We start from the raw sequence: 15670 nt of genomic DNA on the forward strand, positions 1-15670 counted from the left end.
TTAGGAAAAATCCAAACTGGAAAATTGGAGAGATGCAGGAAGAGTTTAAAAGGGTACTCAAGGTAGATATGTGTGATTCTAAATGCTCCAGAGTTAGGAAGCAAGCTCTTTGTGGTATTGAGGAGAAAATGAAAGAACATTATGCCAAAATTAGAAAATTTGCAGGTGAGGTTTTAAGGAGTAACAAAGACAACACAATTAAGATCTCTACTACAAGGTTGCAAGAAGGAGATGCAAACAGATTTAGAAGAATATATGTGTGTTATGCAGCCTTGAAGAATGGGTGGAAAAATTCTTACAATATCACACTTACATTTAATATTATCATATCCATGATCGACACCGAAATTGTTTTTATGGATTCTATACGAGTTAAATGAATTGTTCACAGATGGGGTTGAGGCAGTGGAGTTTTTGAAAATGGACATGGTAGAAAGAAGGGTAAAAGGAAGAACCCTAATTGCAAGAAAATAAACTGAAGAAGAAAAGAAGTAGTGATTATGGGTTATGGGTTTTAATTTACGGGTTTTAAATGATCTGGGCGGGTACAACGGTCACATGACGTGGAAGTCATGTCACTTGCTGATTCAGCTTTCCGTCCAAAACTTAACGACACTAACAGGTAGTGACTTGATTGAAAATTTTTTTGAGTGTGATCAGTTGACTAACAGCTTTTTGAGTTCGATGACCCAAGTGAAAGTTAGTGGTCACTTGAATAACCAAAACGCCATTTAACCCCTAATTGTTTTTATCTACTTAACTGTTCTGATTGTAACTTGGATGCCTAGTCTACATAGTTTTGTTTTCCTTTTTTGTCCATCCCTGTTATTGCCGCATCCGATTTATGTAGGAGTGATTGGCTATTCTTGAAATTCCCAAATTTATTGACCAATAATTGTTTGAAATTCCCAAATCTATTGACCAATAATCGCTTGTCTGAATAGACATTAGCGCGTGTAAATATAATTAATTATGTCTCCACACAATTCAAAAATCATAACATGTTTTTCCTTATGTAGCCACATTGTAGGCAGGAGTGTAAGAGAAGTGAGGACCTTTGCAATTCCTCGCAATTGTAAGAGATGGAGAATGATTGTGATTTAACCATTAAAAGGGATGCTTCATATGACGTCAACTTACCAATAATTTGTTAGAAAATGACAGGTTCATATCACATTTTATATGTGTTTTTAATGAAATTTTCGGAAACTAAATCATGGAAGTTGTTACTCATTACAAGGAGTTAAATTTTTATATTTTGATTTAAGAAATTTTATTAATGTAAATTTATAGAAAAAATTGAGTTAAAGTTGTTAGTTTAAAATAAGTTATGTGGTTTGTTCCACCTAATGAAGTGTTGGTTTTTTTTATATAGCTACGTGTGAAAAAGTAGTTTACAACCCGTAAGACATTTGGGTGAGTATGGTGTTACCCTTCTAGCTCAGACTTTACTCCACTTGAAAAGAAATTTAGAAAAACATAATTTAATACAATTATATGTATCAAAGGTTATTTGTCATGGGGGCTATCAGAATTTATATGACATAATATGTCATTTTTTTCACTCCCATATGAATACGGTTTATACATAGTTCCACTCATATATATATAGAGTTTGTTCATGGGTTTCTATCTCTTTTTACCATTTTTACATAGGTTTAGGTGAAATGAGGTGGTAATTGTTATTGAGCATTACGTAAAAAAAGTGTTATGTGTTGTTTTATCATGTAAACTATATAACTGCAACTCATCATAGTATGTGTTGTTTTATCATGTAAACTATATAACTGCAACTCATCATAGTGAGTGTGATAGTGTAAACGATGCAATAATTTCTAATTTCTAATGTTAGTTATATAGTGCATCCTGCAGGGGCTTGGTAAGTTTCCCGAACTTCTATTTATCTTATAAATGTTTAACAACCAAAATTATAAAGTCAACTGACTAAATGTGCAGTTACATAACCACAAACTTAATTCAAAGGATCACTAATTCACTATGTCAACATTCAACAATTTAAGAAAATTTTCTAATAGTTTACAAATGAAACCAACAAATAAGTTACAAAAATTACATCAAAAGTTTGGTGAAGAACCTTCTCCCCTCACAAATGAACCAACGAGTTACAAAGCTGAGTAAAGCATATGTTACAGATTCTTCCACTCCATCACTGATTAAACAAGAAATTAAAATTTTAAAACGATCAAATATTTTTAACATACAGTTCACTGAAATTTTTTAAAGAACAAGGTTGAGCAACATAAAAATAAATTTTATGTCATTTTCTTACCGTGTAATAAACTGGAGGATCTATAAAAAAATAAAAAAATAAAAAAAATAAGTTAAAAACATTGAAACAAAAAGTAGCAGTTTTAAGAAATTATCATGTGAATATTATAATTTATCAAATAATACGGGTGTTATAGCAAAGTATCTACTTTTGAATTTTAAAAATGCAAAATACTTAAATGTCCAAGTAAAATGTCCAATAATAAGAAATAATTCTTCTCAGATTTTTAATATTACATCAAAATTAAAGTTGAGCTAGCCTTTTGAACTCCCTTTATTCTGGCTATGGTTGAATTTTTTGAACAAGAAATTAATAATAATATAATTATACTTTTGCATTTGTTAAATTTTTTGTTTTGTAAGAGTAAAAAAGAGTGACACATTTTATTCCGAATTTTGTCTAAAAATTATTATAAGATATATATGTGTAAAAAATTAAGTTGGCATATAATATTAAAATCTAAAAAATAATTATTAAGCACAAGAAATCACAAGAAAATTTAAGATTCTCACTAAAAATTATATATATAACATATATGTAAAAATTTAAATTGGTATATAATATAAAATCTAAAGAATAATAGTTAGTCAAATGAAATAAATTATTAAAACAATAATTATAAATTATTGAGATTATTGAAGTTAAAATATTTACGTATTATTTTGTATGTATTATATTATTGAAGGATTCAAAATTTGGATGGTTAAATTTTTTAAAAATTCCGCCGACTACGGCCTTTAGCCCTATAGATTTTATAGATTTTTTTTTATCGTAGGTAACCTGCAGCCACTACTTTACGCATTAAGTGTTCACACAATAGCCTACAAACCACATGTTCACCCAATAACCCGCAAATCACGTTAACCAAAATAAATCGCATTTAAGCGACATGCGGGCTCAAGAGCCATAATCATAAATTTCATAAATTCTCCTCGGGTGGGAATCGAACCGGTGACCAAGAGGATAGTTATGCGCTATAGATTGTTTAGCTATAAGAAGTTCAGAGTCTTGAATAGGAGTAGTGTATTTGGATAATTTGGTATTGTTTTTTTAAACTATTGTTTTTTAATTTTTTCTTGATTTATTAATTATTTTGTTATATTATAATTTGAATTACTAAAATTAATTTTCGAGTTGTTTGGTTTTCTACAGAAGAGGTAAGTAAGAACGAAGTTGAATGCGATTAAAAATTAAGTGAGATAATAATTCATATAGTTTGTAATTATATTATATACATGATTCAATTTTTGTAATTAAATTATATTTTTTTAATTTATTTTGGAAGGTGTTAACTTACTTTTTAGGACCAAACAAAACCATATTTCACATAGTATAGTATAGATAAAAATTGTATATCTGTCCACATAATTAGTCAAATGAAATCACAAATGAATTTAACGAGGGTGTATTTAATTAAGATTTTTAAGGATTTTCAAAGTCCATGCGTATTCAATTTAGATTTTGAAAAATCCTTCAAAATCAAGAGATATTTAATTTGGATTGTAAAAAATCCCATAAAATCTGATTATATTCAATTTAGAATTAAAAAAATCTTTCAAAATCTTAGGGTATTCAATTAATATTTCATTTTTAATCTTTTGAAATTTCGTCAAAATGCATAAGATTTTGAAAGATTTCTAAAGAATTTCATAAAATTATTATGAGTGTGCAATATTTTTTAATTAACTCCATCAAAATCCCCGAACATTTAAAACTAACGAAAATCTTATAAAATTCATGGATTATTATCAATCTTTCAAAATCTCAATTAAAAATACCCACTAAAATTCATATTTAATATTTAATACAGCTGTTTTCTTGCCTAACAGATATTAAATTTGTATATCTACTTAAATCTTTTTCTTTTCACGTTAATCCAAAATCGCATATACGAATCGGGCCCAACTTCTTTTCCTTTCCCTTCCACCACAGCTATATATATGGGGCCATAACTTGTTTTGTACTCACACATTTTGTAGCAGTTGTTAAGCACATCTTTCTTTGATCTTCTCAACCTACTAAACACTAGCTTCACCTTCCTATCGTTTTTTCTTCCATAAGTAATATATACTTATAATTGATATAATCTTTCTTTTACTATCTGGCACATTTAGATATGGATTTGAAAAACTTCATCTTCTGTTAGTGATTTTGAAGTTAATCATTTCCTACAACTCCACCATTCTTAGAAGGAATTTTGAATTTCTTTCAAGAAGAATTTCACTTTATACGGAAGGAAGCAATTAAGCTGACCAATGAAAATCCCTCCATAGTTTTTATTTTTACTTTTATGATGTTGAATATGATTTTGAAAAGAAATAGATGAAGTTGTCATTCTAAACAAAAAAAGTTCTTTTTCTTAGCCAGATTTACTTTTGTTGTTTGCTGTAATATTTATATTCTTATATGTGGTTAATTTATTATCAATTAATAAGTATAATTTTTAGTGAATTTCAAATCATATCATTTTTATGACAAATACCATGAATCGTGAATAATTTGAGTTACCGATTTATAATTATTTTACGATTTCGAAAAATCGGATAATTTATCGATAATCGGTCAAATATTTTTGAAAGATTTATGATCAATTTAACGATTTCTATAACCATGAAAAATATTGGTAAATGAATGTTTTGAAGATAAATTTTAACAAAAACTTTTTGTACACGCATAAGAATAAACTTGTTTCAATTATTTATTATTTGTTTATATATATAAATTTAATTTATATGTAAACCAAGATAATGTTATAATAGATCTATAATAGACAGATTCGCATGCATATGGCATGGCAAATGTACGCACACATGGAACTAACTTATCAACTTAATGTTGTGGATGCGCAGATTGAAATGGAGCATAACAGCTCGCAAACTGCACATCAGGAGGCAGGCCTTAAAGCTGTGGTTTCAGGCTCTTCGGCAGTAGGAAGCATTCAAAACGATGGAGCTGCTGCTGCTGCTATTGTTGTTGCTGGTGATACTAGTGGTGGTAGTGCTGCTTCCAGTGTTAGTGCTACTGCTAATGGTGGTGCTACTGGTGGTACTAGTGCTGCTGCTCCTACTGGTGGTGGTGGTGCTCTCGCTGCTGCTGGTTCTGATGTTGGCGCTGCTGCTGGCCCCTCTAAAAAAAGAAGGTCTCAATGCTATACTGAGCAGCAAATCAATGTACTGGAAACGTAAGATTCCTCTACAGATGAACATTATACTAATATTGTTCGTATTTTAATTTAGTTTGCATTTAAATATAATTGTTGGTGTATACCATATATATTAATAACGTGAGACATGGATATGTAGTAAATTTGGATAATATCTTCTTGTTAAATTTGGATAAATATGTTTTTTCTTCCTTTTTTTTGTTGAATCTAGGTACTATAAGGAAGATACACACCCAAACCAGTTAAAAAGAAATGAAATTGCTCAGGCTTTAGGGATGGAACCTAATCAAATACGTTATTGGTTTCAGAACAAGCGCTCTCAAGTGAAGGTACTAATCTTTTCATCTTAATTTCAGTATCTACTTCTTTATCTTTACCAAGTTTCCAACTTTTTGTATCTTATTATTTATGATAACGAGCCTCCACCCCTCCTATAATCATTTTTTTTGTAAGTTACAAGTAATTAATAATTCAATTTTTATTTTATTAATATGTCAATTCTTTCTAGAATCAAAGCACACGAGAGAAAAACGAGACTTTCCAATCTGAGAACGACAATCTCCGAGCTCAGATTCAATACTTCACAGAAGTTCTAAGTAATAAAAATTGCCAGGAATGTGGTTGGGCAGAAGAAAATATACTGAGATCTGAAAATATCCGTTTAAGAGAAGAGGTATGATTACATTAACTTATTTTAATCTCGTCTATTAGCAATTCTAGTTCTAAGCTCATTAACTTGAGTTTGTGTTTTTATCGTTGAAGTATAATAATCTCAGTTTAGAACTTTAGATTAGTGTGCTAGCAATATTTTTCTTCTTCTTCTTCTTCTTCTTCTTCTTCTTCTTCTTCTTCTTCTTCTTCTTCTTTTATTTTTTAATTACTTTTAAAATTTTCTTATAGGTAAGGCAACTCAAATCAACAGTTGCACGGAATATGGCAGGCGAGGATCTACAAAACCTTCCCATAGCATTTCAGGATTCACAAAACCCATCAACATCTCAGGATCCACCAAATTTTTCCATTGTAACCTCCCAAAACCCACAAGACCTTGCATTACATGTGCAGAGTCCACAAGACCTTCACATAGTGTCTGAGGCTGACAATGCAAGTACTAGTAACACAAGTTCAGGAGACAGGCTCAACACAGTCAATTTATTGACCTCAGATGAGTTTAGGCATTCTATTACTAAGCTTGTCATTTCAGCTGCAGACGAGCTGAAACAGATGGCAATGGCTATGCAACCACTGTGGATTTGTAGAGGTGCTGAAGGCGCAACTAGTATTCTAAATCAAAGCGAATATCTTGCAACATTTCCTAATTATAACTCTTGCCCCACAAGATTTGGCTATACATGTGAAGCTTCACGCCATATAGCTAGGATCTTACAGAGCCCCGCACAATTGCTCAACATTCTAATGAATGTGGTAAGTTTCATATTTCTCTGTTATTTACTTTTATCAGTTCTATTGTACATATATGATATTGAAGTAATGCTTGTCTAACTTATCTTGTTCTATCCCTGCTAGAATGAATGGGCACTCATGTTTTCTGCCATTGTCTCAAGAGCTTTGACATTAGGTGTACTAAATGATGGAGTAGACCATATCAAAGCTCTGCAAGTGGTAACTAACCCATAAACGCTTATGATCTAATTATTTATTAATTTTGGATTTGCTATATATATGAAAAATGAACTGAATGCATTTACATTTCAGGTTGATGCTGAATATCATATTCCTACACCACTGATTCCTAAGCGTGAGATCTGTTTTGCAAGATATTGTACACAGCATTCCGAGGGGGTATGGGCCGTCGTTGATGTTTCATTAGATAACATACTCCCTACTCTTGAAAACATAACCTGTCAGAAAAAGCCATCAGGCTGCGTGATTCAAGCAATGGATGATGGAACCTCAAAGGTGAATATATACAAAATTATATCTAATATGGATCAAATAAAAAATGATCATCCAAGTTATGATATGTATACAACTCAAGCTAGCAACATACTACTTAGCGATTTAATTTTTATGGCTAATGTAGTACTATTATTTTTATGATTATCTAGATTACTTGGATTGAGCATGTATACGTCGACTACAATGGTGTAAGCACCATGTACAAACCTCTAATACTTTCTGGTTTGGGATACGGAGCCAAGAGATGGGTTTCAATTCTAGAGAGACAAGGTCAACGTCTTGCCACTGCAATGTCATCCAATGTTCCATCAACTCGTGACTTCAACAATCTATGTAAGTAAATAAAATTAAGATTATGAGAGGAAATAATATTAAGTAGCTAGTATGATGGCAACTTCATAGTATCTTTCATGAAATTTTAGTTTTTTTTTTTAAAAGTGACGTCAAGCACTGAAGGAAAAAGAAGAATATTGAAAGTTGCAGAGAGAATGGCGAACAACTTCTTTTTTGGGATTACGGGTCCAAAGGGTGGCAGATGGACTAAATTGAATTGGAATTTCGGTGATGATGTTAGGTTGATGAGTACAAGGGTCATGGATGACCCAGGCATCCGAAATAGCACTTTGCTAAGTGTTTCTACCTCCTTTGTGCTCTCAAATTCACCAAAGATGGTGTTTGATTTCTTGCGTGATCACAGTTTTAGAAAGAAGGTAAATTCAGCTTTTAATTCATATCTTTTATATTTTGTATGGAAATTTTGGAAAAAAATACGCATTACAGAAGCTATTGTAATTATCTCAACTCTTGAGTTTAAAATTCTTTAGAAATATGATGCAGATTTACATGTATTTAAATAAAATGTTTGTCAGTTGTCATTAATCATGCATCTGTCTTGTTACATGTGGAAGACGACTATTAATTACCTTTTAATTTACTTAAAAAACACACTTTGAATTCATATATATGAATATCAACAGTGGGACGCTTATGCCAATGGGGATGATTATGAACCACTTTTCAACATTTCATATGGTGAGGGAGCTGGAAATCTTGTTTCCGTATATAAAGTTCCGGTAAGTATTTATGCCTTCATCTCTCTCCCTCGCTCCATTATTAGCACTAAAACAGAAAAAGAGTGACAATGACGGAAAATTAAAAAATTGTAGACGAGGAGGCAAGAGCATTTGCAAGTACTACAAGAAAGTTGGAGTGATGCAGTTGCATCACACATTGTGTTTTCCACCACCGAAACTGGGAGTATAGATGTGGTACTAGGTGGAGGAAATCCAAATAGTCTACCTCTTCTGCCATCAGGATTCACAATACTTCCGGGTGGACCTTCATTTGGTGAAGAAGGCACCAGCAAAACTCTCTTGACCGTGTCTTTTCAGTTAATGTTTAATAGATCTCCAGTGGTGAACATAACTCACGTAGATGCTGCTAAAGTAGTAAAATTCCTCAGATGCAGCTGCAAAAAAATCAAGCATGCATTGAATGCAGTTGATCCAAATGCCTGAATTTAAATATGGTATACACTTTGTTTACATGTACATTCTGTATCTGGCAGCATTAGTTTCTTTTAGAAACCCTATCAGATCAAGGATTTCATTTGCACTTGCAGGCTGCAGATGTTCTGAAGAAAGTATGCTCGACGTGGAAGAACTGAAGAATGCCCTACTAAATATGTAATTTTGTTAGAACATTTGTAGATACCCTTGGACCCTAGCTGTTACTCTTAATTTGCTATTGATTACCATTGGTGGAACATTGGAGTTCGACAAAATGTATACAAACACACAGTGCTATATCATTAAAGAGTTCGACAATATTATCAGTTTTTTTTTTCAGTTGAAACTTGTTTCTTCACCTATTTTTCGGATTTGAATTAAAATTATAATTTCGTGGAAGTGATTTTGACATCATAGTTTGGTTTAATTTTGGTTTATTTCATTTCAGACAAGCTGTTAAATTTTGCATAAACAACATTACTCGATTACTTTCACTTAGTTTGGGCAGTAACATGCTTCAGGGAAGCATTCCTCCCCAACTGTTTAATATGTCATCTTCACAGGATTTGAGCCTTTACAGCAACCACCTCAGCGGCCTGATTTCTGAGCAAATTGTTTGACTTTCTTCACAATTAAAGTTGTTTTATTTACTTGGATCAAAATCTGTTGACAGGGCCACTATCATCCAACATTATTTTAAAGATTTAAAAAATCTTGCATTTCTAGATCTTTCAGAGAACAAACATTTCAGGGAATAATGTAATACGTCAGTGCCACATCGAGGAGATTTGAGACTTCTATTCAGTTTACAAGGCAAAGTACCACTACAATGTGCACCAACAAATCATGATCTTTTGGGACTTACGATGGGCTAGTCATTACCCAAATTGGCTACATTCAGGACAGTAGGCTTCGACTTATTTCGGAATCAAAACTTGACCCGATTTTGGAAAAAGGTTCTAGATTTGACGGGTTGTCACAAATAATCCCGACTTTATTGGAAAATATCGTCTAATTCAACTCCCCAATTTGTCGCACAGTAAACAGTGTGTGTTCAAATATTAGTGCCTTTTCGGTCATCGGATTGCCTGCTTGTCATATCAAAGGCCAATAAAAAACAAATTCCATTAGGAATGATACCCTTCATATTTCTTCCAACTCTTGTTATCTTGTTAGCATTTCTTGCCTTGTTCTTTTATCAAAACCCAAAATCCACCCTGAAGTTTGTGCCTCTCTTTGTACTGCACTATGACCAATACCCCATATTTCATACTAAGATATACTACTAGCTACAAATGAGTTTTTCCTAAACAATTTGCCAATATGGTTCAGTTTACAAAGGAAGTACTGAATTATTGCAATAAAAATTTGCTGTAATAGTATTGAATATTGAAGCACATGGAGCTAATTTACAAGAGTTTCTTGGTAGAATGCAAAACAATGAGGAATATTCGCCACAAAAATCTCATTAAGATCATCACCGCTTGCTCTAGCATTGATTTTAAAGGCAATGGGAATTCAAGGCATTAGTGTTGGAGTTCATGACAAATGGGAATCTAGAGAACTGGTTAAGGGTTATAATATTTATCACTACATTTTCTTATGAAATGCCGAAACACATCTTCATTGATTAATATTTATGTGTTTTGACTAGGATGATAACGTAAACGCAATAGAAATTAGTGCACAGTATACACACCACATATATAAGTTAGACATTTTGAACTAAAGAAGCACACAACCTATTAAGTGCAGTATAACATTTGAAAGTTGAAACCAAAACCAAACTAAAAAACATTTGTTCGGTTTTAAATAGATTTCTATATTTTGGATAGTTTGTTTTCAATTTTAAAACCGATATACAAAAATTTAAGGGTAGCTAAGATTTTATATTTAGTTATGGCTATAGATGGAGATTTTTCATGATGAAAACTGGACGTGTCTGTGTGTGTAATTGTATATGAGAACTTGAGTACGCATGAAGGAATCCAGGAGCAGAAGAAGTGATGAGGGTTGAGTATTCAGATGAAACATAGGTGATAGGACAAGTACCTAGCGAGCCTTCAACTTCTGCAGTACAGAATTTGGCCAGTGCTCCAAATTCACTTCCAAATACCGTTACTAGTTATACAACTAAAACCAAAATGGCTACATCCTCATTGTCGCACATTAATGAACACACAAATGCAAAGCAAGTGAAATTAAACACACACATACACCCCCCCCCCCCCCCCCCGTCTTTGATTGTCATTTTAAGATTTTAAGAGGGTTCTAATAACACTTTGATTTAATATGCTAGTTATTCTCCCATGTCACTGTATTCTACTCCTAATCAAGTCCAGATCATAAGACATTCGACTGTCATTAGTTAAAATCTTTTCTGGTTTGGTCCTGGAAATGACAGAAATGTTGTTATATACTCACTCCGTCCGGCTAGATTATATATGTTTACTATTTACACGTATTTCGAGATTTTTATAAAGTATAGTTTCATAATGTTTTTAAAAAAAAAATTGAATAAAAGTTTAAACATAAAACTTTTATTCAAAAAATTTTATTTTTTTTAAAATACTTTTGGAGATATGCTTTAAAGAAGCATTGAAAAGCGTATCAAAAAGTCACGTATAGAATTCAATGGGACAGAGGGAGTAATGAAGTTGACACGCTTGACGCTTGCCGACTGAGGAGATATGATGAATATTATGAGTACTCTCGACCATTTCCATGTCTAATTATGATATTCAGTGAAGAAGCAAAGACCAACACATATTAAGAAAGAGTGCTGAGTATGTGAATTTGTGATGGACTCAGATAGACAGAGATTCCATGGTTGACAAAAGTTTAGGTCCGGTTTAATTTGTCTATAAACAAGTCTCTGGTACTTGTTAAACTTGGAGATTTCAATTTTAAAACTAAATTATAGTACTACACTGGCGGCAGACAGTGTAGTAATTAAAAAGTAAAAATAGCAAACTTGAATCTTTTGTTTGTGTTTAATTAACATAATAGATGCTACGTACGATTAATAATGAAGGTTAAGCCAATAGCAAATTGTCATTTACACTAACGTGTATAGTTACTGGGTATTTTCCAGTTGATTACATGCTTGAACTTAAGAATTGAATCTTTTAGAGGTAAATTTGACCATCTCCTGGTAATATCATACTTTACCTCTAAAAGGTAATGAAAGAATTGAAGTTCTTTCAGTGATTTGTTTAGCACATCTAATTCTGACATTTGATATGTCCTTCCATCTTCAAGAAATAGAATCAGATTTTCCTTGACTGTAATAACCCCCAAAATTTTGAACTTTTTGTAACCCTTGTGAATAGTGTTTTAGCTGAATGAGAAAACATTTCATGCCACACTATGTAGGGGTTCTGATATGGATATTCTGAGATTTTATTAGTACTTTATATGGGATATAAGTGTATGTAAAGATCGTCAGAATCCAAATCCGAACACTTTGATTTTTCCCGGAAATCCAATAGATACGGAAAGAATTGAGTATAAGGTAACAGGATAAAAGGATTTAAATTAAAGGATTATAATAGAGGATCATAAAAAGGAATATAATGTATTGAGAAAGGTTAAGGGAACCTAAGTAATGAGATCCCGGGTATGATCCTTCAAACGATAAACGAAAACGAAAGTTAAGCGAACCGTATAACAGATCAGCGGTCATTAGGCAAACAATTAGGAAGTTAATCAAAGGGATTAGAGAGGATGATGTCACCCAACCAATGAGAAGAGGACAAGGAGGGGAGGATGACATCATGAGGATGACACAAGCATGACATGGGAAGGAAGGAGATGTGGTGGCTTTTTAACCACACAAAATCAAGGGCAACTAGGTAATTTACTAAAACAAACACAAAAATCAAACCAACCAAGCCAAGCAAATCATTTTTCATCAAAATCAAAAAGAAACCAAGGCATTGTTCTTCATGCTCTCGGCCAAAACAGAACCAGCACACTAAAACTGCTGTATCTCCTTCATTTCTCACTCAAATATTGTGTTCTATAGCTCATTGGAAAGGTATTGAGATGACCTACAACTCTTGTTCACAAGTCTCGTCCAAATAATCATGGTAAGACCCTCATTTTTACAGTTCTTTAAATCGGACTTTTAGAAACTTCAAAGCCTAACTTTGTGTTCTTGATTTCTTTGGAAAGATCAAGCTTGTAGGAGGCTCTCTAAGGCTTCCTAGCAACTTAACACCTCCCAAGGAAGGTATAAACTTCAAACCCTAGCCTTTACTTTATTTGTTAGTAAGTTTAATGGTTGGTTTTGTGAAATGAGAAGCATGGATTGTGATTATTAGTAGTTTGGTTTGATTTGGAAGTGTTTTGGTAATTGAAGCTTGATTATAGTTCATAGGTCTTGATTTGGTTGTTTGAGTTGAAAACCTTGGAGATTATGGACTGATGTGGTATGGTTTCGGTGAAGTTTTGTTGTATTGATGGTTATGAGTTGGTTGGTGGTTAATTGGAGTAGTTTAAACATTGGTAATCGCGTAAATATAGCCGTCATAATGTCCGATTTACTTTAGACTGCTTTTGTTCATAACATTTGGACCCGAGAAATCCCTGCTAGATTATGACCATTGCCATGTTTAGATAGTTTATGTTACGAGCTTCGTTTTGATATGTAGTTCGTTTGATTCCGATGTACGGTTTAGGAGAAACGACCGTTTCAAGTAACGGCGTTTCGCGAACGAATCATTTCCCCTTGCCTTACTTTGAAACATAGGTTAAAGACCAAAAAGGGTTAATTAATGTATGAAACAATTATGGTAAGAGTGTTAGGCAGTTGGTAAGACACTCGCGAAGGAATCGCTTTAAAACTCGTAATGGTTAATTTATTAAAAATGGTGGAGCCGAGGGTACTCGAGTGACTTAAGAGAATCAATAAGCGCAAAACAAGCGTTAGAGTCTAAGTTAGTTAAAGTATAGATTTACAAGTGACTTTGGTTTAATTCCAACTTACTTATTGTTTATAGGTTACCAGACTCGTCCCGAGCCTTTTATCACCCCAAGTCGCTCAGGCAAGTTTTCTACCAGTTATAACTGTTGTAACTGTTGTTGTGATGTATATAGGTATTTGCATTATCTTGCGATAGATGCATGTTGGTTAATTAGCAAATGTTGCAATATATTGAAGCATGCTGCTTTGGTATATATATATATGCATGTCTGTTTCGTATTCTTTCCATATATAATTGTTGATTCAGTTGATAATACCTATGCTAGAGGATAGCGGTAATTTGCATATACCCTTAGTATAGGGACCCAAAGGTGAAAATATTTTCTAAAACCGGGAGTCGAGGATCCCGAGTAGATTTTGTATATATGAATATAAATATATATATATATATATATACTTATATATATATATATATATGGTCATAGTTTTCAAAACTATTAATCGAATAAGGTTTATTCGATAACTTTAACTTTATTTTATTATTGAATATTATTTCGAATATTATTCGAAGGCGTATGACTCCTTTATATTAAATGAATATTATTTTGAATATTCATTCGAGGACTTATGACTCCTTTTATTTTATTATCTGAATATTATTTGAATATTCATTCGAGGGATTATGACTCAGTTTATATTATTTAATGAATATTTTTGAATATTCATTTGAGGATCTATGACTCCGATTATTTGCTGAGATATATTCTTTATTTTATTAAAGAATAAGGTGTCAATAATCAAACTTATTTTCGATTATTCAAATAAAGATAGTACTTTCATATAAGTATATCTTTGGTTATTTAATACTCATTTCAAGTATAAGTTTTAATACTTCTACTTCAATTATTTTATAAAGATTATTCTTTATGGGAATATTATTTAAATAATAATATTCAGACATTTTCTAAATATTCTGGGGACTGATTTACTTCATTAAATCAGCTTCACTCCAAACATTCTTAAAAATGTTTTGCGAGTCTTCAAAATGATTTTTAAAAGTTAGAGCGGATCCCAAAACTCATTTTTTTTATATATTTAAGATCCTCCTTTCGAAGGGGATTTAAATACTCGCTCAAAACCTGAGGGATCCGGCTCTGTGGTGTGTTTTATATTCGCAACAAGGTTGCTGTTTTGATAAATGAATTGATTACTTACCCAACACTCGGGAAGTAAAATTTTTGGAACAAGTTAATCCATTAACAGGCATCGCCTGGGAAATATCGGTGAGTTCTCCTTTCCAAATAGATACGACTTCTTGGTGGAGCCGTATCAACAAGTTTCTACTTGGGGAAAGTGGGGACGAGCTTTACGTTTCAGAGTCATGGATTTCATCTGAACTAGGAGTGGCGTAAGTGGCCGAGTAGCGCCGGCCCAACCTTATTATATTGGCCCAAATGGCCTGGAAGTTCCGCTAAGGCGGTCCATTCCTTAGGAGTTCAGTGTTCGGTTGACAAGTAAATCCGACAGGTTCTCCTCTACATGTAGAAAATGGTGGGGTTGTACTACTACGACTGATCATCGTAAGTGGTCTTCCTGGCGCGGCAAACTCCCGTAATGAGTTCATCATCCAATTGGATAATTTCTGCAACACTACCCAGAGCACTTCGATAGAAAGGCTACGGTTGGGCGATTGTTGAGTGTTGGCAGGGTCAAGTTTTCAAAATGATGTTTATATCAAATGAAGTATCTCGTAACTTCATTTTATTTTGATAATATTTTAAAGATTTAATCTATTCAAATCTTGTCTTATAGTCTCATCTATGTGATGAACTTTTGAAGCTAATTATAACTTAAACGGTGGT

The 15670-nt window shown here is 32.7% G+C and overlaps 1 protein-coding gene and 1 long non-coding RNA gene across 2 annotated transcripts; both read left to right on the forward strand.

The window, feature by feature from the left end:
• Window positions 1-5100: 5100 nt before the first annotated feature.
• On the forward strand, window positions 5101-8890 carry LOC141691381 (homeobox-leucine zipper protein PROTODERMAL FACTOR 2-like). Its single transcript, XM_074496124.1, has 10 exons — window positions 5101-5471; window positions 5665-5782; window positions 5962-6126; window positions 6354-6878; window positions 6981-7076; window positions 7170-7373; window positions 7523-7706; window positions 7812-8083; window positions 8351-8446; window positions 8540-8890. Exons 1-10 carry the CDS (start codon window positions 5101-5103, stop codon window positions 8888-8890), a joined length of 2382 nt encoding a protein of 793 aa, XP_074352225.1.
• A 3917-nt stretch (window positions 8891-12807) lies between these two features.
• Window positions 12808-13929, forward strand: LOC141706014 (uncharacterized). Its single transcript, XR_012568571.1, has 3 exons — window positions 12808-12972; window positions 13058-13115; window positions 13885-13929. It is a non-coding gene; the product is annotated as an uncharacterized LOC141706014 (long non-coding RNA).
• The last annotated feature ends 1741 nt before the right edge of the window (window positions 13930-15670 follow it).

This window comes from Apium graveolens, chromosome 2 (assembly GCF_009905375.1).
Source record: "Apium graveolens cultivar Ventura chromosome 2, ASM990537v1, whole genome shotgun sequence".
Taxonomy (NCBI): Eukaryota; Viridiplantae; Streptophyta; class Magnoliopsida; order Apiales; family Apiaceae; genus Apium; species Apium graveolens.

Coding starts and splice junctions, on each gene's coding strand:
- LOC141691381 (XM_074496124.1), top strand. CDS start 5,101: ATGGAACTAACTTATCAACTTAATGTTGTGGATGCGCAGATTGAAATG. Junction 6,127..6,353: donor ATATCCGTTTAAGAGAAGAG/GTATGATTACAT, acceptor ATTTTCTTATAG/GTAAGGCAACTCAAATCAAC. Junction 6,879..6,980: donor TCAACATTCTAATGAATGTG/GTAAGTTTCATA, acceptor TATCCCTGCTAG/AATGAATGGGCACTCATGTT.